The sequence below is a fragment of the Delphinapterus leucas genome, chromosome 3, assembly GCF_059928025.1.
Source record: "Delphinapterus leucas isolate spDelLeu-1000000601 "Yukka" chromosome 3, BTC_Dleu_Yukka2, whole genome shotgun sequence".
NCBI lineage: Eukaryota > Metazoa > Chordata > Mammalia > Artiodactyla > Monodontidae > Delphinapterus > Delphinapterus leucas.
Window position 1 is genome coordinate 119819908 of NC_143131.1, and position 25747 is coordinate 119845654.

The window sequence follows — 25747 nt, forward strand, 5'->3', positions numbered from 1 at the left end:
CTACACCACCCCCCTCCACCCTCCACTGAAGGGCTGTGTATGCTGGGGCCACGAGCCTAACAATGCTCTCCTTCCCAGCACTGTTACCCCAAGCCAAGCTAGGGGCAAGGAGCAGAGAACAAGGTGATTCTTCAGCCCCCTGGCTTTCAGGGGTGGAGGTGGGGTCTCTGGGGTTACAGGAGTCAAGACTCCAGCAGCACAGCTCCCAAAGGCACCAGACGACCCAGCAGCCTGTACCCACCCCTCCCACCCTTGGGCCGCGCCCCCAAGCTTAGACTAAGTCAAGCAAGGGCCATACCCTGAGTCTCCAGCCTCCCAGCCTGGGCCCCTGGGGAGCCGGAGAGGTATGGGCCAAGGCAGTGGGGGTTTGTGGAAGGAAGAGGGGCTGAGGCTTTGAGATGGCCACAGTGGGAGATGGGGCCTCTGCAGGATGCCCCTCACACCCTGGCCCCCTGAGGTGAAGAAAAGAATCCCACCTCATCATGGCTGACTGGGCTTCTCTGCCCCCCGATCCCCCCACGCCACGGGACCCCTGACCCTGGCAAAGGGAAGCCCAACTGGAAGAAGGGGGCCTGGAGCCCAGGGTGCCCTGAGGCAGCCCTTCCCACCCCCTGAGATCAAGGCAATGGTGGTTTTACAGGCTGACGGGTCAGTCATGGCAGGGGCTTGGGGGGGGGGTGCAGAGCGGAGAGGGGGCAGGGTGCAGGTATCCCCCGTTGGGGGCAGCAACCAGCCACCCCCTGAGCAAACCTTCCTGCTCCCAACTCACCCAACCAGGCCAGAGGCACAGTCTCCCCACCCCCGGCCAGCTGCCCCCCACAGCCTCAGGGCCCCTCCGTGATGCTCGTCTGGATGTGGGGGCCAGCCTGAGCAGGGGTCCCCCCCACCCCAGGGCACAGCGCAACAGTTCCAAAAAAATAGAGATTTGTATTCTTAAAAAAAATTAAATAAAAGCCCAGCTCTGCTGATAGGCGAGTGTTCCCCCATCCCCACCCCCACCCCCCTTGTTTCCCTGGCCTGCACCCCCATCCTGCCACAGCCCCAGGGGTATTTACAACATGGAACAATAGAGGCCTGGGGTGGGGGGCACTGCGGCAGGGAAGAGGGGGCGCAGGGCAGGTCTCCCCCCAGAGGGGCCCCCCCAAGACAACACAACATCAACAAGAAAAGTTGCAAATCAGGCAGAAATGGGGACGTCATTCCAAGGTCCTTATATACAGACACTGCATGACCAGTGGGAAGGGGGGGGGGGCCCGGATGGGACCAGGCATGGGCATGCGGCAGGCAGGTGGGCCAGCCCAGGAGCAGTATAGGAAGACAAGGCCTCCGCCCCACTCCCACCGCCATCCCACCCCACCTTTGGTAACAACAGCCCTTCAGGGAGCCCCTGGCGGTCAAGAGTTTCCTCTGGGAGTTCCCAGGGAGAGGGGCTCCCCAGTTCAGCCCTGCTGCAGGGCTGGAATGGGGGCGTCCTATGCCCGCCCTGGTTGGCCATGCGGGGCACAATGAGTTAAAAGTGTGCTGCCCACCCTTGACTCTGCCATCTGCCCAAAGTGAGGGGGTGATCCCTGGAAGTCGAGGAACCGGAGCCTAGTCATTGTAGAGGAGCCCTCTTGGGCATCAGCTGGGGGGAGCCCCATAAAGGGGAAGAGGGGGCTCCCTAGGGTTTGGGGGCTGAAGTGAGGGAAGAAGACCTGGACCCTGCATGGGGGAAGGGCCAGCGTGGTCATGAGGCCAGTAACCCCCCCACTCAGGGCCCTGGCCAGGAAGTCCACGCTGGAGGGGTCAGGAGCAGGGGCCCTGGCATGGGCCCGCCTGGGAGCTGGCCGGTGGCTGGGGAAGGGATGGCCGGCCGGCCAGAAGGGGGCTCACAGGTAGATCTCGCGCTTGGCCGTCTGGGCGGATGCCGGTGTGGCTGCAGGTGGGAAGTCCGAGGTCTGGGTCAGGGGGATTTCCTCCAAGGTGGCCGAGTCCTTGCAGGAATCATGGCTACTGTGGGAGAAGGCACTGTAGGAGGGCAGGAGGCGCACGGGGGCCGTTTTGGTGTTCCGGTCTTCCGGGGGGCTGGGGCTGCCGGCGCCCGCAGGCTCCTGCCCTCCTCGGTCCTGGTAAGGCACGAAGGTGGAGAGTTTGAGGGCGCTGCTCTTGGTCCGGCGGCTGGGAGACGACTGGCCAGGCATCCAGCACGTGTCGGAGTGGCCAAACTCGCTGCATTCCCGGGTACATGTGCCCGTCATGGCGACGTCAGGCAAAGGGCGCAGGTCTGCAGGGGAGAGCCGGGAGGATGGTCCTCAGGCAGGGCAGCCTCGCAGAGCTCTGCTCCACGGCCTCCCACCAGCGCCTCCATGCCGCCTTGGAACAGGGGTGCACGCCCCTTCCTGCCCACTGAGCTCACAGGCACACACACCCTCAAATAGACACACACCCTCCCACCATCCACCGCATGCATACTCTCTCTCACACACACACAATCTGTCCTTAAATAGACACATTCTTTCCATCCTCACCCACCCTCCAGCTCTCCTCTCACACATCCACCATATCTGCCCTCAGACAGGTGCACACACACCCCATCTACACACTCCGTCATCTATCTCCAGACAGGCTGAAACATGCACATTTACCCTCAGATAGGGGTGAGGAAACCCCCATCCTCATTAAAGACACAATCTCTTTCTCTCTCTACTGCTCGCTCTCTCCTCTCTCTCTCTCTCTCTCTCTCACACACACACACACACTCCTACCCTCAGATAGGTGTGGACACACAAATCTACACCAGGCATCTCTATCCTCAGACAAAGGTGGGCACATGCCTCCCTTCTGAGCCCCCTCCAGCCTCACCATGCTCCCAGTTGCCCTGGGACCCCACCCCACACCAGCATAGCAAGGCCCTGCTACAAAGCCAGGGGTTTGCGTAGAAGCACACACTCACATATCCACAAGCACACTCATGCAGCCCCTCCCCGCCTCACTCCGGCCCCTACACCACCCACCACCCCCCTGGCCTTGCCCCGCTCCCTGCCCAGAACACCCATGGGAACAGAAGTTGGCTGTCTGACATCAGCAGTAGCCAGTGTGGTTGCTGGGCAGCGGGGGTCTCCATGGGAACGTCTGGGCCTTGAGTACTTCCTGTCACAGTTGCCCCTGTCCCGCCCTCGCTTGGGGACAGTACCAGGCGGTGCCCCCCCTCCAGGGATGTGACTGAGCGGCACCACCTGGGGTGGGGACTCCCCTGGCACCACCCTCCCTGGCTTGGCCTCCTGCCAGTGCAAGGTGAGGAGGGGACAGCTCTGTTGTTAACCCCTCCGGGGCTCTTCAGTTCAGGGCAGAGTGGGGGGACCCAACGTGGCACGGAGCAGAGCACGGGCACTGGGTGGGCGGGGCTGGGTGCTGGGCCGAGTCCCACAGACCCCAGACCCCAGAGCAGCTCCCACATACCTGGCAGTCCACCTCAGGGCCTGCTCCGGCCAGCCGGCTCTGCGCGGGCACAAAAAGGACGAGACGGGCGTGAGATCGCACATGGATGGGCAGGGTGGGGATGGAGGGCACTCTGAGACCTGGGGCCTGGGAGGTTAGACAAGAGCCCTGGGCCCGAGGGGTGAGGTGTGGAACTTTTCATCTTGTGGCGGGCTGGGGGAGTTTGGACTGAGGGAGGGGACGAGATCTGAGGAAAGCTCTAAGCTGGAGAGTCTTTCTATCCCAAGGGGAAGCTGATTTAGTCTCCCCACCACGGGCCACCAGAGGTACCTTCACGCACACACACGCACTACAAACATACATTCTGACAACACGCCCCCCATCCATTCCCATGCTGACCTCTGCTCCAGCCCAGATCCCACGTCTGCCATCACCCTCCAAGCCCCTCCCACACAAGCCTTTCCCCTCCCCGGGCCTCCCCACTCCTTCTCCTCAGCCAAACCCTCTCCTGCTCCTCCCGACAGGGGATCATCACACCCTTCTCTGGGCTCCTCATAGCATCCAGGGTCCCTTCCCTTTTCTCAAGGCCCTCTGAGCTCTCATTATCTCAGGATCCCCTCAAAGTTCCCTCACCACTACCTGAGCCCTCTGGCCCCCATTCTCAGGGTCTCTGTTCCCAGGAAGCAGAATAAAGTAGTGCTGAATTCAAAGTCTTTGGAGTCAGAGGTGCCTGGGTTTGAATCCCTCCCAGCTCTGTCACTTCCTGTATATGACTTTGGGTAAGTGACTCAACCTCTCTGAGCCTCCGTTTCCCCCACTGTAAAGGGGGCACAATAAAGTTCTCAGATCAGAGAGCGGTTGTGAAGGTTAAATGAATATATACCAGAAAGCACTCAGCACAGTGTTTACTGCTGAATACCCGAGAGCTCAAGAGATGGAGGCTATCTCTAAGGTCTCGTCATCACTCACAGGCTTCTACTCATTCCTGGGGTCCCCTCACCGTTCTCGGGGTGCTCCATCTCTCCTATGCTGCCATCGGGGGTGGTGCGCTCATAGTGATCCTCAGGCAGAGCCAGGGGACCGAGTCGGGGCCCCGAGGAGGACTTGCTGGACGGCGTCTCAGACTCCTCCAGGCCACTGTCGTAGTAACTGTGCTGGGACGGGTCCTGCAGCTCCTGCGCCTGGCTGGTGGCGGAGAAGGTGACTCGGCGGTGAGGTAACTGCAGGGAGAGGGAGTGTCACTGCCGGCCGGCCAGCCTGCGCCACGGGGCCGCCACCGCACCGGGCTACAGCCCCAGCCAAGCCCACCCCCAGAGCTCCTAGCCCTCTAGGCCTCAACAGCAACCAGGAAGAGGCCCAGCCCCCTAGCACAGCAGAACCCCCCAGAAAGCAGAGACCTTAATAGAGGACTGCCCTTTGATTCTAGGTCAGCTCCCCGGACAGCCAGGACCACGCACTGGAAGTCCCAACACAGCACAGGCCCCCGTGTTATGATAGCTCCCAGGCCAGCACAATAAGCTTAATCCAGTACAACCACTTGTTAGAGCACAGCTTCCCAGTACTGGCACAGCCTCTGTTTAATTCCAGACAGCCAACACCAAAACAGCACAATTCCAGCCAACTTCCCTAATTCCAGCATAGCCTCTAAACACCAGCAAGCCTCCAGTTTTTACAACAGCTCCCTAAAATCAGGACAGACTCCTAATTCCAAAACAGCTCACCAATACCAGAACAGTTCCCTGATTTCCAAATAGCACCCTCCAGACTCCAGCTCCTCACCTGTCTCATTGCTCTGTTAACTTCTCATTGCCTCCATCCAGTGGGGTGCTAACCTCTTTCTGATCTTCTGTTCCTCACCCCTGGTCTGTAATGCCACAGGCAGGACTCCCTGCTGAGTCCCCACCCACCCAGGTGCCCACTGCGTTCCCCTTCAGAGAGGCCTGGGAGTGGAAAAAGGTGGGAGGGAAGAGGGAAAGGGAGCCTGATGACAAACCAGGGCACCTTGGGGATGGGGTAGCAGAACAGTGGGAACTCCCCAGTCCTCCAGATCAGGAAACAGTATTAACTGGAGAGGGCAGGGCCCAGGAGGACCTGGGCATAGGGGGAGGGGCCCAGCATCCATCAGGGATTCGGAAGGTTGGCTTCTTCGAATGGAGACTCCTTCTAGGAAAGAGGAAGGAGCTTCCGGGAGGGGCCGCTGGCTTGGTAGAGCCAGGATTTAGGAGCTTGGAGCAGGGGCTGGGGTGGAGGGAGGGCAACAGTGACAGGCTGCTCCCAGACAGCAGCCCTGCCTGCCTGCCATGGGTTGACGATCATGCCAGGAACCTGGCAACCTCAGCTTGGCACTCGGTACAACCAACCCATCCCCCAAACACCCACCTGGGACCACCACTGGTTCTCCTGCCAACTGGAAATTAGAAGTTGTGGAGGGCGCAGACCCGGGCCCCTGGGGGCCAGGGGTGGGAGCAGCCCGGGCCCAGGGCCCTGCTGACGAGTCTCCAGGCTCCTTCTAATCCTCTAAGACCTTGTGGTGCTTTGTCTTTAAAACTCTCAATAGGAGGTTCTCAAGATGGCCAGAGGAGGGTGTCCCAGGTTTGCAGACCCACCCTCCTGATACCCTACACAATTTCCGTGCCATCCAAGGCAGCTGGGGTAAGGGAGGTTGTCAGCACAGGGAGCTTTGGAGCCGCCTTCCCACCTTGGCTCCCACCCCACCTTCAGGCATAGGCAACCCTTCTCGAGATCCACGTTGGGATCCAAAACACCGAAAGGTCTGGGTGATGACAGACAAGATCCCCAAAACTGACCTGATACTTGGGGCTGGGAGGATGTAAAGGAGCACATCCACCTGGTGATGGAGTGAATAGGTTCCAGGAGGGTCTGGGAGGCACAGGGCAGTCTGGCTGTTGGGTGTTTTTCTTTCCAGTTTTCTTTAAGACATTAGCCAGCAGCCCTCCCTCCCTGCAGAACCTGTGCCTGGTAATCCAAGGCTTCAGTCCTGCCTCCTAGGCACATCACTTGGTCTTTTTCCTATGATTCTTTTCTGTAAAATGGAGGGTTGGGTCATACTCAACACTAAATATTCCCCATCATTCTATGACTATCAAATCTTAAAAAGCCTAGATCCAAAATCTCTCTCAGACCCTAGTCCAGAAGTTCTAGACCCTTGCTGGTTATTTCCAATCGGCCGTCCCTATGGACCCTTCAGATTCAACATGCCTGAAACCAAATTCTTTTTCTTTACTCAGCTTCTGCATGGGCAATGATCTCGTCATCCTACCACCCGGAGTCAGAAGGATGCTATCTATCTGGGGACCCTGGTAGCTCTCCACTCGCTCCCCACCCCTATCCCATATCCAATCATCCCTTGAGTCCTGTGGGTCACTTCTCCAGAAGGTCAGCCTGATCCATCCATCCATCACGCCCTTTTCCACCATCCTTGCTCAGACCTTAGAGGTGCAGTCCTGTACCTTCACCTCTACCCACCTTAAATCCACCATACACTCCAGTAAACTCTCTAAAACTCAGTTCATCCAAAACTCATGAGCTTTCGGGGCCTCCCACTGCTTCTTAAGGAACTTTTGGCAAAGCATCTATGTCCTCTACAACCTACCGTCTTCCAGTCTCCTGTCTCAGCTCCCTCCTATACCCTCCACTCCAGCCAGAATCCCCTTTCTGCCCTCCCCCTGCCTCCAACTTGGTCACGCTCACTCCCGCCTCACCTCGGGATTGGCTCAGCCTCCCGTCCAACTCCAGCTCCTCACTTTATGAAGAGCCAGCTCAGGGTTCTCATTCCCCTCCCAGAAGCCCACCCCCGTGTCCTATGCACGTTTTCTCATACTATGTGCCTCAAAGAAAGGGAGGGGGCACCATGGTCAAATAAATTTGGAAAACCCAGAGTTACACAAAGTTTAGCAGGTTTTCCCTTCTTGCAGGCTTTGCAGAGCCTTTAATAGGTTAATGTGAACTTAGTCCTGGAACCCCTTTTTTATAGCATAACGGAAAACAGCAGACTCTGGCAATCAGCTTTCCTGATGATTTGTGTTTGAATTTGACTCCATCGCTAACTAGTTTTCACTTCTGTAAAATGACCTGCATCACAAAGAGTTATGAGCAGTGGATGAGCTAATTCACATAAAATGCTCAGCATGGTACGTTGCACCTGGTAAGGACTCAAAAAAATGGAAGCAAGTAGTGGCAGAAGTGGTAGAACAAGTTGGGAAAAGCTTTACTATATGGCACTTCTCACCGGTGAGAATCGACACCATGATTCTCAACTGCCTCATCTTGTTACTTGTATGTCTTGTAGAAATATGACCATTTTTTCCTCAAGGTCTAATACTATGCTGAGCACACAGTAGGGGTTCAGCCTATGTGTTTTAATGATGACACTGGTGTCGTGGTTTGGTTGTGTTTGAATGTTCAGTGTGGCTCCACGGATGGGTTGGACTGGAGCCGAATAAGGGATAATCCCTCAGACCTTGAGAAAGAAAGAGATTAAGGAGCTAAAGGAACAGAAGAAAGAGAGAGGCGGTGGCAGCAAGGAGAGGAACAAAAGAGAAAGAATGATTGGTCAGGAGCTGCTGGAGGTGACCCTAGAGATGCTTATTTGTCCAAGGGAAATGCGATGAAACCAGATTTCACTTCCCCATGCACCACTCCTCCAAAGCCCCTAGGAGTTTTTACTTTGGGGGTACCCCGGGGCATTGGGGAGTTTGTGGACGGAATCAGAGTAGAGAGCTGACACCCTGGACCTCCTGGGAGTGTCTCAAGCCTCTTCAGTCGCCATGGAGACAGGTTGCCTCTGCCCTCAGAGACTCCCCCAGGACCTGAGGCCCCTCACCCAGACTTTAGCCTCCTCCTCAGGCACAGCCAGAGACAGGGCAGACCCAGGAGAGCAAGAAGTGAGAGACGGAGAGAGAGAGAGTGAGTGAGAGCTAGCAGCTCAGGGTGGCCAGAGCAAGGAGCTGAAGGAAGGGAAGGGAGGGGGCCGGATAGGGCGCCTCAGCCCTGGTCAGCAGTGGGGATACAGAGCAGGTCAGTCCATAGCACTGGGGGCTATCCTCCCCTCTCCCTGGGCCCTCCCTCCCGGCAGCCCAGACTGGTGACCATGGTGGGAAGACACAGGGCAGAGCAGGCTAATTGCTGGGTGTTGAGCGGTATTGGGATGAAGAGGCTGGGAAAAGGACTTGGGAAGATCTTACCTCGAGGGAAGGTGCCTGGTATAATTAAGAGGTTCTCTGCCTTCACCTGAGGCAGCCAGGCTGCACTCCACCCCCACCAGCTGCTCTGGTCTGAGCTCTGTTGCGAGATGCTCCGATGTGCACAAATGGGAAAGGTCAAGTCTCAGCCAGCAGAGAAAAGGGCAGGACTTGGGTGCATCTCCATCCGCTTTCTTGGTAAAGGGTGCCATTCCCAGGGAGGTGTCACAAACATGAGGGAAGGGGACACTGCTGGACAGCTCCATTTGAAGCCTGCTCAGAAAGCACTTCCCCCAATCATGGACATGGTCATGGTGGGGCGGCAGGGGGACCTGGTCAATTAAGATAGGGTTGGGGCAGAGGGGCAGGTCTGGGACGGGGGAAGGGACAAAGGGCAGGGATGGGGAAAGTGAGGCAGGACATCGGACAAAGGGCTGTTTCCAGTCTCTCTCGCTCCTTCTCTCAGTTCCAGGAAAATAAGAAGCCAAAACTCCAAAAATAGAGAACTTTATTATCAGGGTGAAGTGTCTGGGGCTGGGGGAGGGGAACTGGGGCCCAGCCCCAGGAGTCTGGGGTGGGGAAGAGGGTGACACACAGTACACAGAGAAGGCACAAGTGGGGAGGCCCCCTTCCCTGACAGAGCGTCCACCTGGTTACCCACCAGGACCCCAGGTCTCCCCCTTTCCCCTCTAGAGAAGCACCCATGGCTGGTCTCGGACAGAGACCCACGTTTGTAGGAGACTTCTTCTCCACTTCCCTCCCCGCTTCTGCCTCCAAACCCTTCTGCTCACCTACCCATCAGTCCCCACCTGCAGGACCCAGCGGGTGGTCCAGTGTCCCAGGATGTGACAAGTCACAGGCCTCTCCCAGCGCGGAGGGGGGCGGGACACGGGGCACACCCTCAGTTTGCATTCGGCCCGACCCTCCAAGCCTGGGTGAGGCAGCAGGGTCATCAGTGGTCCCAGCATCCCCCGATCTTTGGCTCCACCTCCCACTACTGACTTGGGCTGGTGAGCACGGCAGGCCCGAGACACCAGCTCTGTTACTCCCACACCTCGGTCCAGATGGCCCCGTGGTAGGGGTGGGGTGGGGGCCGGGGTATGCTGAGCTGCAAGGGCTGGCCTACCTGCTTGCTGGGGTATTTGGGGGGGTTGGTGCGGTAGCTGTAGTCGGAGTACTGCTCAGAGCCCGTGGACGTCGTGTCCCCAGTGCCTACGAAAGTGTTGGCTGGCGGCAGGTCCTGCACCACCTGGTGCTTCTTGGAGGCGGAGGGTGACTGGGGCTGCAGCTGGATGGAAGGCAGTGGGGAATTAGAGCGATAGTGGCGGCCGAGGTCAGGGCTGCCTGGTGGGTAGTTGAGGGGCAGGTGGATGCGGGGGCTGTCCCCAGGGGCATCGCTCATCAGGTTGAACTTGAGGGATTTCTGCAGCCCGGCCTCATCCTCGTCCTCCACCGGCTTCACGGGCTTGGGAGATTTGCTCTTCTTGCCCTTGCTTTTGTTTCCCTTGGAAACTTTGCTGCTGGGCTTGGGGGCATACAGGTCCTTGGTCTCCTTCTTGCCAGCCTGGTAGCCACTCTTGGCCTCCCGTTGCCGGCAGTAGCGCACGAGCACGGCCAGGGCGATGAGCAAGGCCACGGCCACGACACCCGCCACCACGCCAAACAGGATGTTGCCGCGCTGCTTGGAGCGCTCGTATTCCGGATCCCCAGCAATGTCGATGTCCAGCGGCGTGTCCAGGCTGTGGCCCAGCAGGGTCTCCAGCAGGGTGCGGTTGGCCAGGGTGTCATTGACATACAAGTGGACCAAGGCTGTGCCATAGCGAGGGGGCTTGCCGCGGTCAGTGACCTTCACCACTAAGCGGTGCAGCCCATGGTGGCGCCGCTCAATCTCCTTTTCCAGGGTGATGGCACCGGAATGTGACCCAATCTGGAAGAGTCCGTAAGGGTTGCCACCGGCGATGCTATAGGTCAGCTCAGCGTTGACACCAGAGTCAATGTCCTCAGCTGTCACCTGGCTGACCGTCTCACCCAGACGGGTCTGGGGGGTCAGCAGCCGGTGGGAGGTGTTGGAAGGGGCGGTGATAAAGGGTGCATTGTCATTCTCATCCAGCACGTTGATGGTGACGCCAACGTAAGCCGAGCGAGGTGGGACGCCGCCGTCCACCGCCTTCAGCTGGAAGGTATAGGTGCTTTGCTGCTCCCGATCGAAGCTCAGGCTGGAGAGGATGGTGCCCGTGCCGTTCTGGATAACAAAATCACCATTGTCCTGCTCCACCGTGAGCTGCACCCGGGCGTTCTCCCCCTTGTCCCCATCAATGACCGTCACCATGCCCACTGGACTCAGCGCCGGCATGTTCTCCATCACTGAGAAGTTGTAGCCACTCAGCATAAACTTGGGGTCATTGTCATTGCAGTCCAGCACGTTGACAAGGACGGTGGCTGTGCCTTGGAGGCTGGGGCTGCCCCGGTCGGCTGCCACCACCTTCAACTCGTAGCTTTCCCTCTGTTCCCTATCAAGGGATGTCTTCACCCGGATCTCTCCAGTCTCAGGTGAGATGGTGAAGAGGCCCTTGGCAGCCGGCTCAGGCTCCAGAGAGTAAACCAGCTCAGCATTGGAGCCCGAGTCGGCATCACTGGCAGTGACCTCAGCGACCACTTCACCTGGCTTGTTGTTTTCTGGGAAGGCGACCTCAGTGACACTCTGGGTGAAGACAGGTGCATTGTCATTGACATCCACCACCTGCACCTTGAGGGAGTTGGTGCTCGAGAGTGGGGGGTTGCCAGAGTCCACGGCCACAATCTCAATGGTGTAGTCTTTGACCTTCTCATAGTCGAGCGGGGTGGTGGTCTGCAGGAAGTACTTCTTCTTGCTGTCACTTCCCGTCTCACTGGCCTGGCGGAGCTGGAAGGGCACGTCACCTGCCACCACACAGGTGACAGCTGCATTTTCTCCCTCATCTCGGTCAGATACCTGCACCAGGGCCACAGCTGTCTCTTCTGCCACGTCCTCTGAGATGTTAGCCATCCCGTCTTGGTGAGTCACCAGCCCTATGCCCCGGATCTCAATGGTGGGGGCATTGTCGTTCACGTCCTTCACGGTCACCACCACTTGGGCTCGGGCACTCTTGGGGTTGGTGCCTCGGTCCTTGGCAAGCACCGAGAAGCGCAGGGTGCTTAGGTCCTCACGGTCCACGGGGCCCTGCACAGTGATAAGTCCCGTGTTCCTGTCCAGTCTCAGAAGACGCCTCACAACCTCGGGCACCTGGTGGAACGTGTAGTCGATCTCTGCGTTGGCACCTTGGTCAGAGTCATTGGCCTTCACCTACAAGGCAGGGGGAAAAACAAGGAAATCGGGGCTGGGTTAGTTTGGCGATAAATTAAGCGACACATTTCTGCCTTTCCAACGAGCACGGCAGACGCAACTAATCTAACAAGGCACCCTTTCCAAAAGCAGCACATGCATGCCCTGCCCTTTTCCCAATCCTGACACTTTGGCATATATTACTGATCTTTTTCCCTGAAGAGCACAGATACAGCCCACAAATCCTCAGTGGTGCTACAAGCTACTACTAGAGATGGGACAGGGCAGAACTGAACTCTACTTATCACTCCTATACTAGTCCACCCAAATATGGGGATGAGGATCCAATTAGCAGCTAGGGCAGCCCTTCCACCCAATTAAACTGGCCTTCAAACCCTTCTGAAGAGCTGGAAAGGTGTGAGTAGTAGAGATGGTGTGTATGCGTGACATATGTGTGCAACATGCATGCATGCACACACAAGTGTTGTGATTATGTGAGAAGGTATGTTTATGCACGTGTCTACTGGCACACGAATGGAGACCCACGTGCCCCTCTGGAGGCCACGGGTGAGGGGATTTCTTTTTTGAAAGGGGCCAGGTAGGGATGTGGGTCAGAGGGAGCCCGCCCGCCAGGCCAGGTCACTACACTCTGTCAAAACCGGGGAAACCTGTTTCATCTCTCTTCCCCTCCCATGGCTGGCGCTGGCTAGGCATCAACTTGAGGAATCCAGCCGAGCCTGCGGCCAGGAGGGAGGGGCTGGTGCAGCCCACAGAGCCTGCTGGCAGCGGGCTGGGCTCCCAGCATCACACAATGAACTCTCTGTCCCTTTGCAGTGGGCGCATCCTTCCACGCCAAGGCCGACACACACTCGGCCCAAGTCTATACAAACATGGGTGGTAATGGGGCAACAGGAGCCAGGTGGGAATGGTCATGAGGTGGCACTGGTCAGGGAGCAACAAGAGGGATGGAGTTAGGTCACAGCCCAACAGAATGTGATGGCAGTACAGGCGGGGGCGGGGGAGGAGGGGGTAGGGGGTAGACAGGACAGGCACCACTTGGCAGAGTCTCTGGGGAGCAGAGCAAGAGTCCTAGGTTCAAATCCCAGCTCTGCCACTTCCCAACTATGAGGCCTTGGGCCAATTATTTAACATCCTCAAGCCTCAGTCTACAAATGTGTAAAATGGGGATAATAATAGAACCTACTTAATGGGGTTGTGGTGAGGATTAGATGGGATGATAAGTGTAAAAATGCCTAACACTGCCTGGCACATGGCAAGTGCTCCCTAAATAGCATTTATCCCTCTTTTTGTCCATCCAGCTCTGAAAATCGGTGCTGACACAGTATTGGGCATTGCACCTAGCAGGGCCTCAGGCCACTGCTAGTCTCCTTTCCTTCCCATCAGGATTTTTTTGTCAGTGAAAACACTGGTGAGCTACCTGGTCTCTGCTCACCCCTCTAATGGTTTCTCCTCGCCCCTCCATCCCCCTGTTCCCCCAGTCTGTCACCAACTTTTACATTATGATCCCCACTGTCTCCCTGTCTCTAGACTGGTCACCCACCTCCTTGTCTGCCTCTCTTGCCATCTCACCTCTCTGTCTCTGTCTCTGAGTCTTGACTTCTGTCTCTCTTTCCCTCCCATCTTGCTCAGTTCTCCTTCTGCCTCTTTCCCACTGCTGGCTCTCTCCCATCCTCTCTTTTCTGCTCTGTCTACCCATAGCCTCGTCTCTGCCCCATTCTCCTGCGTCATCCCACTTCCCAGCTCTTACACACATGGGCTCTGAAGCCAAACTGTTGGATGTGGCCAAGGTGGAATCTGAACACATCAGGTGGGGGTTACCAGGCAAGTTTCCTAATCTCTGTGGGCTCAGTTCCCCATCTGCAAAATGGGGATAATGCTTACATTGTACTGTGGAGATTAAATGATATAATACACATAATGTACTCAGAACAGTACCTGGCACCTAGGCTATGATTATTCGCCATCCCCGACTGTCTGTCTCCCTTTTCTTTCTCAGTCTCTCTTCTACAGGTTCCAGTCCACCAGCCTCTAAAAAAAGGCCAAAACTCCTCCCCGTGCCCTGCTTCAGCTTGAGGACTTGGGATGAAGGGTTTCCCAGGACGGGTAATGGTGAGCCCTCCTCAGCTTCCTCATACCAAAGACAGACAGCTTCAGCCCATGGGGAAGGAGAAAGGAGCTGGGGCTGGCAGGAGGCCAGGGCTGAGATGACAGTGGGAGATACGCCCACCTGTCTGCAGGGACGCTTTCTTTGCTCTCTCCCAGGCCCTGACCCCACCAAGCTGCCCAGCTCCTGGGGCAGTTCCCATCGAGAGGGGTGTTGAGAGCTTCAGCAGAGGCCACCGACCCCCCCTACTGTGCCCAGCACCCCACACCCATGGGTACCCTGTGCCTAGGGGAGGAGGTGGGTGTATAGACATCTGCGTACAGTTTTCTAGAATTCTGAGGACTCACCTGGCTAAAATGATCTCTTGTGACTGTCAGGGATGGGCAAAGCAAGGCTCTGTCCTCCAGCCTCAGGAAACTCGCATGTGGCTAAAGGGCCCCTGGTTGGGAAGACATTCTCATCTCTGGAGAGATTCTACTTGGACAAAAGGCGGTTCACTTGTTCCAGCTCAGCTCACTTGGCTGGGGAGAAGGATATCATTTGACTTGGGAGGGGGTTTCACTTTGCAGAGGTTTCTCCAGCTTGAGTCTGCCTCGGGGATGGGGGGATCACTGTTCATATGCTATGTCACTGTCACCTGAATAGCTTGACAGAGGAAAGTAAATCCCCTGCTGGGGTGAGGTGGACTTGTGGGAAGGTCTCACCAGGCGGGGGCTGGGGAAGAGAGATCTCACCACAACATCTTGGCCATCTTGCCCTTAAGTGAAGGGAACTCTCACGAGGTTGGGGTAGGCTCCCATTTCTAAATGTGGGTCACCCTGACAGTTAGATGGAGGGGCCTCTCACCTGGATGACTGAGTGTCCTATGGGGCTGTTCTCAGACAGCTCAGCCTCGTAGGACGGCCGCTCGAACTTGGGGGCATTGTCATTGGTGTCGAGCACAGCGACTCGCAGCAGGGCGCTGCTGGCGCGTGGGGGGTTGCCGCCATCCTGCACCTTGATAGTGAGGTCGTAAGAGTCCAAGCGCTCCCGGTCCAGGTTGCCCATCACGATGAGCTGCGGCTGCTTTCCGTCCTGGTCCTCTGCCACCTGCAGCTTAAATAGCCCCTGGGCCTCGGGCCCCACCTGCAGCTCATAGGACGCTACACCGTTGGGGCCAGCATCGCGGTCCGAAGCCACTGGGATGGAGAAGAGTGAGCCATTGTTGGTGTTCTCGGGGATGGGCAGCGTGATGACTGGTGAGGCGAAGTTGGGCGTGTTGTCATTGATGTCCTGGACCTCTATCTGGCCCTCTAGCAGCCGGGGGCTGCCATTCTGCACGAGGTCCGTGATAGACACCTCAAACTCCAGGATGCAGGGCTCACCAGGGAGCTGGTTCTGGCATTCTCGGAGCCCCTCGCGGTCGATAGAGGTCTCCGTGGTAAAGATGTCGCCTGTCTTGCCATCCACCCGCAGGTACGGGGCGCCTACTTCTAGTTTGTATAGGTGGCCCACGTCTGGAAAACCATAATCGGCTGCGAGGCTCCCAATGAGGGTGTTGGGCGGTTGTTCCTCTGGCACCTTGTACACCACCCGAGTGGCGTGGCCTGGGGATGGAGCTAGCAGCAGCAGAAGTGCCAGCAGCAAGGCAGGCGGCAGCAACCGTTGCCCCCCAGGGCCTGGGCTGTGCCTCAGGGACCCCATCCGGGCAGGCTCCAGAATCAGGAGGGCTGTACGCGAGGGAGACAAAACAGGGGGTCAGCTGGGAGGAGGGCCCAGGCCCTGAGGGCTGCCCAGAGCCAGCCCCCGACTCCCCCTCTGCCACCTACACACTGATCTCCCAGGAGAGATCTGCCCTAGTACAGAACCCAGAACCCTGAGTCTCACCCACAGCTGGTGTAGCAGCGGTGTCTGCCCCAGCTGGAGGAGCAGGTCTAGAGCAGTTCCTGCCCAAGGAACGCCCTGACCCACCTGACACTCCCTCCCTCCCTCCCTCCCTCCCTGCTCTCTACCCTGTGCTTTGCCCAACACCTCCTTCTCAGCAGCATCCTGCCATAGTCACCCATGCTAATTACCCTGATACTGAGATAGGGAGAGACAGCAAGTGGAAGGGCGAGACCAGGAGCAACTCCCCCCCCACACATACGAGGTAGGAGAGAGACGCAGGTACCCTCACGTTCCCCAGACCCCGGATCATCTGCCCGCTGCCCACACTGAGGGCCACTCACATTGGCTGCCGGGAGGAGGGATGATGTCACGTTCCTCTCCCTGCTGAGATGCCAAGTCAGTGTACGCACAGGAGGTAGGACATCTCAGATCCCTTTCTCCTGGCGGTAATCACCCTAGTGCCCAATGTCCCCGCCCTCATGAAGGGCCAGCTTGGGCTGGGCACCAATCAAGGCTTGAAAACGGTTAGGGCTGTGGAGTAGGTGTTAACCCTCCCCGACCCCCTTCCAAACAAACGTGCCCCTGGGCACTCACACCTGTGTGTACACACACAGTTCCCGGGGCTCCTCTACCCTCCCTCTCCACCAGGGTGGGGGACGGCGGGGAGGAGAGACACGGGCAGGTATGTGGAAGAAGAGAGTAGACGTCAAGACTGGGGTCAGGACTGTGGTCAGAGCTGACTAGCCCTGGAAGTGGCATTGGGAGCTGCCCCAGCCTATCCTTAGCAACTAGGAGCCCAGCAGGTCTAACTGGGACAGAGCTGCCAATAACACCAGCAGCCTTGCCCTGACCGCTCACTCCCCATACCCCTGCTCAGTCTCTCAGTGAACATCTGGCCCCTCCCCCGCTTAATCGGTCCAGTCCCATCTCATACCTGCCTCTCCCCGCCCACCCCCAAATCCTTCCAGTTAGAGCCCTGTATGCCCCAGCCAACCACAAGCTGCACCGCCATCACCACGAGAGCCTTCTGCCCATCTCCCCCAGCTTTGAGCTGTGCCGCAGCAGACCCCAGCCAGACCCTCCAGCTAAGTCCCAGTCTTGACTCCCTCCTCCTCTCCAGCACTACCACGACCACGGCCAGCCCTTCTATTCAAATCCAAAATCTTCAGCCCAGTATTTTCAGCAGAGGCTCAGGCTCAATCTTCCTTCCCTAGCTCCTGGAGTACGTGCCCCATACCTGGAAATCCCACCCCAGGCCCTGTCACAGGCCACACCCACCCCACTGAAGGCAGGTTCTGGTCACCCAGGAAGCCTTCCCAGGCCTCTTCAGCCCTCAGTGACCTCTCCTTCCTCCAACTCACAGCCACTTACTGTGTGTCTCAATCCCATGGCGATGAATCACTGTGCAGCCTGGGACACCGCCCGCCCGTGTTGTTCAATCCCAGTTATTGTGCGCTTCCTCCTGTGTTCTCTGCACTTATTCCCCTCCAAGCGTCCCGAAGGAAGGGACAGGGCTCCCTACCCTCATCCCCCAGCCCCCACCCATTCACCTTCACAGAGCTAGGCGCACTATAGGTGCTCACTCATGCATTCAGTGAGCGTTTATTGGGCACTTACAACATTCCAGGCGCGATCCTGGGCAGTGGGACACAGCGGCGAACAAGACAGATGCAATCTGTCGTTGTGGAGCTGACAGTGGTTCTAACTCAAGGACTATTTGTCACTTTTGTTGGGCTGTACCCATTTGACAGATGTAAGGCAGCAGGGTGGAGAAGAGCAGGGAATGTGACATCAGACAGTCTGAGGCAAACCCCAGCTGCCCACTTTCTGACTGCGTGAGCTGGAGCAATTGACTTAGAGCCTCAGTTTCCTTATCTGTAAAATGGGGATAATACTACCTCTTTCCTAGGGAGTTTGAGATCATGTGGGCTAAATGCCTAGCACAGTGAGTATTCAACAAATGCTCCCTCAAAGCACTCACAATTGTAGTTAGGTAGCTGTTTGGGAAATAACTTGTGAATTATTTCTCTTTCCTATAAGACTGTGAGTGGAGACTGGGAGAGCCTCTGCTTTGTTTACTCCTACATCCTCAGGGCCTTGCCCTGGACCCTGCACACTGTAGGTACTCAGTAACAGCTCATGAATGACTGTGATTATTTCACCTCTCAGGCTTAGCCTATCATGGAACTTTCTGTATGGTCACTGCTTGTTTTCTTGCCCAATTTCCCTACTCCACTGAGAACTCCCTGGGGTCTGATTTAATGCTTCTCTGTGTAGGTCCCTAGCAGACTCTCAGCAAATGGTCATTGAATGCAGATTCCTTACACAAGCACAGCCCCTCCCTGGTCACTCCTCGCACTAATAGGCTCAACGCCTGTGAGGCTGTTATCAGATTAGTGTGTGTGTTTGCTCTCAGCTGCAATCTTAATCTCTTTAAAGGAGGGAGGAATTTATCTGATGCTCTATTTGGATCCACCCTCCAGCCATTTCCCCTCTCTCTGCATGGACCTGGCACTGGGCTCATCTTACCAACAAGCCTCAACCCAAACACACCTGTCTCCAAAGAACCTCATTCCCTTCTGGGCACCTTATCCTGCCCTCCCTTGCACAGCACACACACAACATGGGATCATTGTGAGCACCGATTCCGTGCAGAAGTCTTGGCAGGGTGGGGGTTACTTGGGAGTTACCCTAAACATGACAAAGAGGAGAAATAAAGCAGTGCCAGCCTGCCTCCACTCACTCCCTCCAGATCAACGGTTTGTAACCTTTTTGGGTCACATTCCCCTTTATGTATTTTATGAAACCACACTGCAGATTTTTCCAAGAAAAATGAACACTCACAAATTTTGGCTACAAATTCAGAGGTCCATGGTCTGGCACCGTCAGGGTGACTTTCATTTGTAGCCGCTCTAAGAGCTACAGATTAAGCACTGACCTTGGGGGCTTCCTTCCCCATCTTGGGTCACAACCAGGGGCTCTAACCCCTCAGGCCTTCCAGGCAGCACAAACATAGCATGCTTGTGACACATTCCCCCCCATCCCCCCTCCCCACGCCTGCCCCCTAACTCTCATACACATTCTCTCACTCACCCTGTCACCCTTAGGGGTCAGGAAAGGATTGTGGCATCTAACTTCTGACTTGGGAAGAAAACCAAAAGGGAATATCCAAGGCAAGCAAGGTTGGGGGCGGGGAGGGGGCGCGGCTTCCTGGGAGGAAGGTGGAATTTGGGGGGGAAATGGGGTTGGGGGAGGGTTGCCCAGAGTCGGTTGCCCAATAAGAGCTGAAGAGAGTTTAGGCTCTTTTAAGCACCTGAAGAGTTCCTTTAAAATGAGTATTATCTGGCTCCACCCTTAGGAATTCTGATTCTGGAAGAGGGACCTGGAGAAACCCCCAGGCAGCAAGGTGGAGGCAGCAAGGGTCAGGAACCTTTTGGGAACAACTCTGAGGTACTCTAGGTCTTTGGAGTTAAGAAAGAAGCATACATTCTATTATCATCACCTTTATTATCATCCCTCTCCTCACCATCATCATCAACCCAACTAACACTCCCCGAGAGATTTTACTCCATTTACATCCATTTCCCATCTAACCCTCCCAACCCGCTGAAATGGGTACTAGTTATTATTAATTTACGGCTCCCCATAATACAGATGATAAAACTGAGGCTCAAAAATAATAATTGCCTTAGGTCACAGAAGTAGTAAGTGGAAGAATTGGGATTTGAGAAATAAGAATGCCTCCTCACTGAGTTGGGAAAAGGCTGGATGGGGGAAGGCAAATCAGTGGTTGCTATGTACCACCCCTGCCACCCCCCCTCCCCGCCCCCGCCAACACACACACACAGACACACACACACACAAAATCCCTGGGCTGCCAAACCTGCAGGGCAAGGAGTGAAAGAGAAAGAGAGAGCCTAGGGTTCAAGGTCCAAAGGAACCCAGGCCTCCCAGGATGCAGAGAGAGAGACAGAACAGCCAGGAGTGGCAGTGAGGCAGCCTTTCCTACCCCCTGCTCCCACCCGCCATCCCTGAACTTTGTCCTGGTGGTTGGCTGCTGGGAGTCATTAGTCCCAGACGGCAGCCTTTGAAACGATTAGTGCCTTATCTGCCCTTCCCTAGGCATTGGCTGCCTTCCCAGCAGGGGTGTCCCCACCTCCACCTAACGACACTGGGCACCCAGGACCCTGAGAAGCCAGAGCCTCAGTAGGGACAGTGACTCATTCTTCTCAGGCCAGAGGAGCACAGTGAGGTGTGAGGGGGCAGAGTCCAGGGAAGGGCAAGGAAAACGCCATCTGTGTCAACATCTGGGGAGGAAGGAGAACAGTGCTGAGGGTTCACCTGGAACCTTCATTGACAGTCCACCTCGGGGACCAGGGGCCATTTCCTGCTGAATGCTGTGGCCAGAGAGGAAACACACAGGGGCAGACATCACTGTCCCAGAGGCCAGGTCAGCCCTGACCCTCACTCCTGCACTGTTACACAACAGTCACCACCACTGTGGGCACAAAACACCAAGGGACACAGCAAACATCTGGGAGAGGAGGGTAAGCAAGCTGGGCTGTGTGGGGTGGAGCTGTTCAGAGGCTTCCCACAGTGAATAAGTGCACAGCCCTCAGCTCCTCTCCCTTCTTTTTCACAACCCTCTGTTAGCCTCTGCAGGGTTTCCAGGCACCTGCATTCTTGAGTCAGACTGTCGGGGTTCAAACCCTGGTTCCACCACTTCCTAGCTGTGTGACCTTGGCCAAGTGACTTTACCTCTCTGAACATATTTCCATATTGTGAAATGGAAATAATCCTGCCTCTTGAAGTTATTTGGGAGGATTAAATGAGAGCCGATGCATTAAGGTCTATTACGTTGTAGAGGACAGATAGCTTTCCATCACCGAAGACAGCACTTTATTTCCAACATCAGGCAAACGGTAGGTGCTCATTGGTTCAATAAATAAATGAGCCAATCCCCTGCCAGTTGGGAAGACCTATGAAGGCAAGGGTGGTGTCTGTCTTACTACAGTACTGCATCCTCATCACCCACCATGGGCCCTAGCAGACAGCAGGTGCTCAATACATGGTTGGAAGAATCTCTCTCTGCGGCACCAACTATCCTCTCTCACGGTAGGGGCAGACCTCACCCGTATCAGAAGGGCCTCCTCCTTTCCCATCTCCTCTCCCCCCCAGCCTTGACTCCTGCTCAGCTCCTCCCCCCACCCTTGCAGACCTTCTCCTGACCCTTCCACCCACACTCCGAGGCAGTTAGCTCACTATCTCTACCTAGCCCAGCTCCCCTGACCAAGTAGCCACAGCAGCAGCCCGTCTTCCAGGAGGACGCCTTACCAGCAAGACCCCCCTTTCCAGCTGAAATCCCTTTTGGAATTGGGGATTGGGTGGGAGGTAAGGGAAGAAACTAAATGCAGCCAGAGCTGAAACCGGACCTGCTCCCCTACCACCCCGCCCCTGGCAGTCTCTGGAGGCCCCTCTCATCCCTCTCTCCTCGATTCCACTCCATCCCCTGGTCTGGTCGTAATTACACATTTCAATCCTCCCAGACCGCCACGTCAAGAAAGTAACACCCCTCCACCCCACACACACCTAGACCTCTGGGCTGTCACAAACACCTTCGGCGCGCTCTCCTTCCTGGCAGCTACCAAGGGTTGGCCCAGAGCAGGTAATGGAAGGCTCTCGGCGTTTTCCGGCACGACGTCCTGGACTCTGCCGGCCGGGGCAGACCTCAGCCTACACCGCCGCGGTCAGCGGGCGCTCCCCGTACACCTCCTGCGCGCGGGGTATCTCCTCCCAGAGGACGCGGGAGAGTGTGTCGGGGGAGGTGGGACGGCGGCTGTTCTCCGCCAGCCTCCGGCTCGGCCGGCCCCACCCCACCCCCACCCTCAGCAGGGAGACGCCGGGCCTTCCCGAGCTCAGGGCGAGCGCGGCGCGGTGAGAACGCGCCTCACCGGCGTGTCCCTGGTGCCCCCAGCCCCGGGGGCCGCCGCGGGGACTCCCTCCTCCTCTGCCTCTCGGGCCTCAGCCTAGGGACCCCCGCAAGCCGGCGTCGTCTAGAGCCGCGCAGCGGGCGCAGTGAGGGGGCGGGGAGGGAGCCAGCGCCGGAATCACAAAGCAGCGAGCCCGGCCCGGAGGAGAAATTCTCGTAAAACGGACCCTCTAGCGGAAAAAGGAGGCTTTGCCCCACTCTCAATCGTCAAAGACCTCAAAGCAGCCCCGAATATCTCCTGCTAGAAGGAATGGTCTCCGACCACTGCTGAAAAACTGAGGCCAGAAGTCTGGGCTCCCGAGGGTAGCTGGGGGGAAGGGGTGCGAGTCCTTCTCGCCTGCCAGTTGTGCTCCTGCGCGTGCCGCGCGCGTGCCCTCCTGGTCCCAGGGCCTTGCCCGCACACACGACTCTGGCCTGCAGCCGGGACCCGGCGGAGAGGACGCCCAGGTGTGAGAAGGACACAGGTGTGGGGGCCCCAGGTGTGCTGGGGATCCAGGTGGTTTGGAGAACGAAGCTGAATGGTCCGAAGAGGGTCGCAAACACCGCCCAAGGCTTGCACCCTCTGCAAAGGGACCTAGGGCCCTGGAGCTCCGGGGAGGAGGGGCTGGCGCGGCCTGCCAGGTCCAGCTCGTTCCGGGAATTCCCGGCCGACCGGCCCCGGAGTGGGGGTGGGGAGGCGCCAGCGGGGAAGCAGGTCCGGCCAGCCCCTAGGGTTCCCGCTGGGCCGAAGTTTACACTCACCGTACGGCGCTAAGGGGAAACGGGCTCTAGGGGCTCTCCGGGTGGCCCGGCGGCTTCCCCTGACGGAATCTGGCCTCCGAGGGTGAGGGACAGAGCGTGTATGTTTGTGTGTATACGCTGCAAGGTGTAATGTGACACTGTTGGTGGAAGGTGTGTGTGACACCCAGTGTTAAGATGTGTGAAGCAGCAGATTCTGTGTTTGTGACCGTGAGGCGCTGCTGTGGGTGCCACTTGCTGTGTTAGGGCGTGTGCCGTCAAGGAGTGTGCTGAAACACTGGGTTCTGTGTTTATGGGTGCAGTCGAGGGGTGCAAGCGAGACATGTGTTGTGTACCTGTGTTCTGGCCAAGGAGTGTAACATAATTTATGTTAGGGTGTGTGCCTTAAAGGAATATGTGTGTGCGGGGCTGGGTTTTGAGTGTTCATCTGGCGAACTGTGGCCGTGACACTCGTATGTGAGGGCATGAGATTGCGTTTGTGTGTCCATGTCGCCGAACGTCACCCCCGGTTGTGTTTTGTTGCTTTGTATGGCCACGGGTTGTGTGTCCGTGCTGCTGAGCGTGCAGAAGCTGAAGCAGATTCTAAGCTACTGACGGTGCCCCAGTGGGCGCTGGTGTGCGGGAGGTATGCCTGTGTGCACATATGTATGTATGTGTGTACATATGTCCGTGGTCTGGCCCTCCGGGTGCCCGCGGGGAGCTGGAAGCGCCTGAGTGATCCGAGCTGGTCGCCCAACAAGTGTGTGTGTGTGTGTGTGTGTGTGTGTGTGTGCGCGCGCGCGCGCGCGCGTTGTGAATGAGGGTCCTTGCTTGCTACATCCTCGGGGACGGCCCCCCTTCGAACTGGGGGCTGCGGGCTTGCCCCAGGCCATCTCCATCCCTCGCGCGGCTGGAGCCCCCCTATCCCCGCAGCTCCAAGCGCTCCGGGGTGCAGGGCGCCCAGGCTGGAGCCCAGTCCAGCACCCGCTCTCCTCGCTCGGCTATTTGCGGCGGACCTTGGAGGCCAGGGTGCCCCAGCCGCAACCCCAACCGCCCCCACCTCAGCCCCGGCGCGCTGAGCACCGACCGGGCCCCCGTGGCCTCGCTCGGCCGAGCGCCCCTCCCTCGACTCCCGCCGGCCATGGCCGCTCCCGGCCGGGAGCCACCACCGCCTCCACCGCCACCGATCCTTACCCGCCTCTGGGCAGCGCAGGCCGCGGGCCCTGCAGTCCATGAGCCGCCACCGGCCCCGGCCCGGGCTGCGGCTCGGCACGGCACGGCTCTGGCTGGCGCTGCGGTTCAGGCTCGGCTCCGGCTGGCTTTGGGCACAGCAGCCCCGGCGGCTTCGCGTCCGCGCCGCGCTCCCGCTCCCCGAGTGTGTGAGGCGGCGGTGGTGGCGGCAGCGGTGGCGGAGCCAACGGCGAACGGAGAGCACAACCGGGCCCGCCCCCTCCCTCCCGCCCCCTCCCTCCCTCTCCCTCCTGGCCCGCCCGCCTGCCTCCCTCCCGCCTCCCTGCCCCCTCCCCCGCCCAACACGGCCGGGAGGTGGAGCTCGGGACCGCTCTGGTCCTGCTGGGAGGGGACCCCAGCACCGCTCCCCAAAGCCAGGACCCCTTTGGCTATCTCTCCCCTACCCGAGGCCCGTATACACAGACCGTCCCCCTCCCTGGCTCTTCAGTTCACACTTATCCCACCCGTGCTCCCATCTGGGACCCCTCCCGAATTCCTTTCCTAACCTCACTCAAACACCTGTCCCCTACCCTGCCCCCCTGGGAAGTGGAGGCACGGGAAATGTCTCCCCCGGTGCCTTCTTTTCTGGGCATCTGCTCCTCCTGATCCACCTTCTTCCCGCCCAGACCCCCAGATCACCCCGAATGGCCCTCCCTTCTCACTGCGCTCAGGGGAAGTCCACTCCTCCCCCTCTGGCCGAAGCCGCAGAGCGGTCAGCGTCGGTGGCCGCAGCAAGTCTTGGGGGTGGGGCTATGGAGGGGACCGTGCGAGGGAGAGGGTAACGGGCCCCGGGGGGCTCCTCTAGAATGAGGACTGGGAAGATATACAAGTGTGAGGATGAGGTAACGCACCTAAGCTCGGGCTATTAGAGGGTCCCTCAATCACCTGCCCGCTGGGCGGCATGGAGCTGTGACCCCGACACATTTACCAGTGACATACACACATTCACACAGTCACATGGGTCCCTACCCCGCGAAGCCAAGCAGTGTCACGGCCTGTGTCACACGCCCTCGCAGTGCCACACGCTCCCTGTCACAATCACACCGAGTCACACACTGTGTCACACGCAGTGTCTCACACACTCAATACTCAGTTTCTCCCACTCAGTTTTGGCTCTCTGGCGCCATCTAGAGGTGGCTGAGCAGCCTGGGAACTCCTTTCCCTTCGCTCAGGGTTTGGTACCCCAGGCTTTCAAGTGCCCCAGTCTAATACGACCTCCAGCTTTTGCCACTTATAAGCCAACGCAGTGGGTTTCAGGCCAGAAGAGTGAGAAAGACTGTCCCTGGTAAGGCCTGGAACTGGGTGTGCAGAGGCCTAATATGGGATGACTGATGGCTGGGCCTCTATTTGCCATAGCCTCTGACTACTCCCTATCCACAGGCATTTTCCCATCCCTACCACTCCTGTATCCCTTGTCTCTTTCCTCTGCTTCCTCCCCTTATGATACCTGTATTCTCTGTGGAACACTCTTCAGGGTAAGGGTGGGCTCTCGGGCCAGCTGAGGGCTGCCCAAGATCTCTCCGAGAGCAGCCCCCCTCGAACTCCCTTTCTGGCCTGGGCCCCGCTCTAGTCTGCACTCTCAGACCTCAGCCCCAGAATCCAAGATGTGGCGCTCTGGATGCGAGATGGGGTGAGCTAGTGAAAGGAGGATCTGTCCTATAGGTGGTTTCTCCCGGTCCCCTGCAAAACTCATATGCTCCGCATCACTGAGCACAACTCCAAGGGAGGAATCAGTGGCCCAGAGACAAGAAATCTTCCACAGAGGAGCTGCCTCAGCTTCCCTGCCCCCAGCCTGTGCCCGCTGCCCACTGCAGCAAACCCTCCCCAGTCTGCTTGCTGGGAGCCATTCAAAGGCTCCTCTGTTCTCCTCCCTTGCTCAGGGCTGAGCAAGAGGCAGCCGC

General features: G+C 57.8%; 1 protein-coding gene across 5 annotated transcripts; it reads right to left on the minus strand.

Annotated features, from left to right (window-relative positions):
• Positions 1-656: 656 nt before the first annotated feature.
• PCDH1 (protocadherin 1) lies at positions 657-24013 on the minus strand. 5 transcript variants are annotated; one of them, XM_022589959.3, is made up of 5 exons: positions 23811-24013; positions 14891-15753; positions 9745-11940; positions 4418-4637; positions 657-2263 (listed from the first exon to the last, which is right to left on the minus strand). In XM_022589959.3, exons 1-5 carry the CDS (start codon positions 23848-23850, stop codon positions 1869-1871), a joined length of 3714 nt encoding a protein of 1237 aa, XP_022445667.1. In that variant the 5' UTR covers positions 23851-24013; the 3' UTR covers positions 657-1868. The 5 variants fall into 5 exon arrangements, with proteins under 5 accessions (XP_022445667.1, XP_089765543.1, XP_022445668.1 ...); XM_089909417.1 differs by lacking the exon at positions 23811-24013 and adding an exon at positions 22641-23614; XM_022589960.3 differs by lacking the exon at positions 23811-24013 and adding an exon at positions 21500-21792.
• Positions 24014-25747: the final 1734 nt, after the last annotated feature.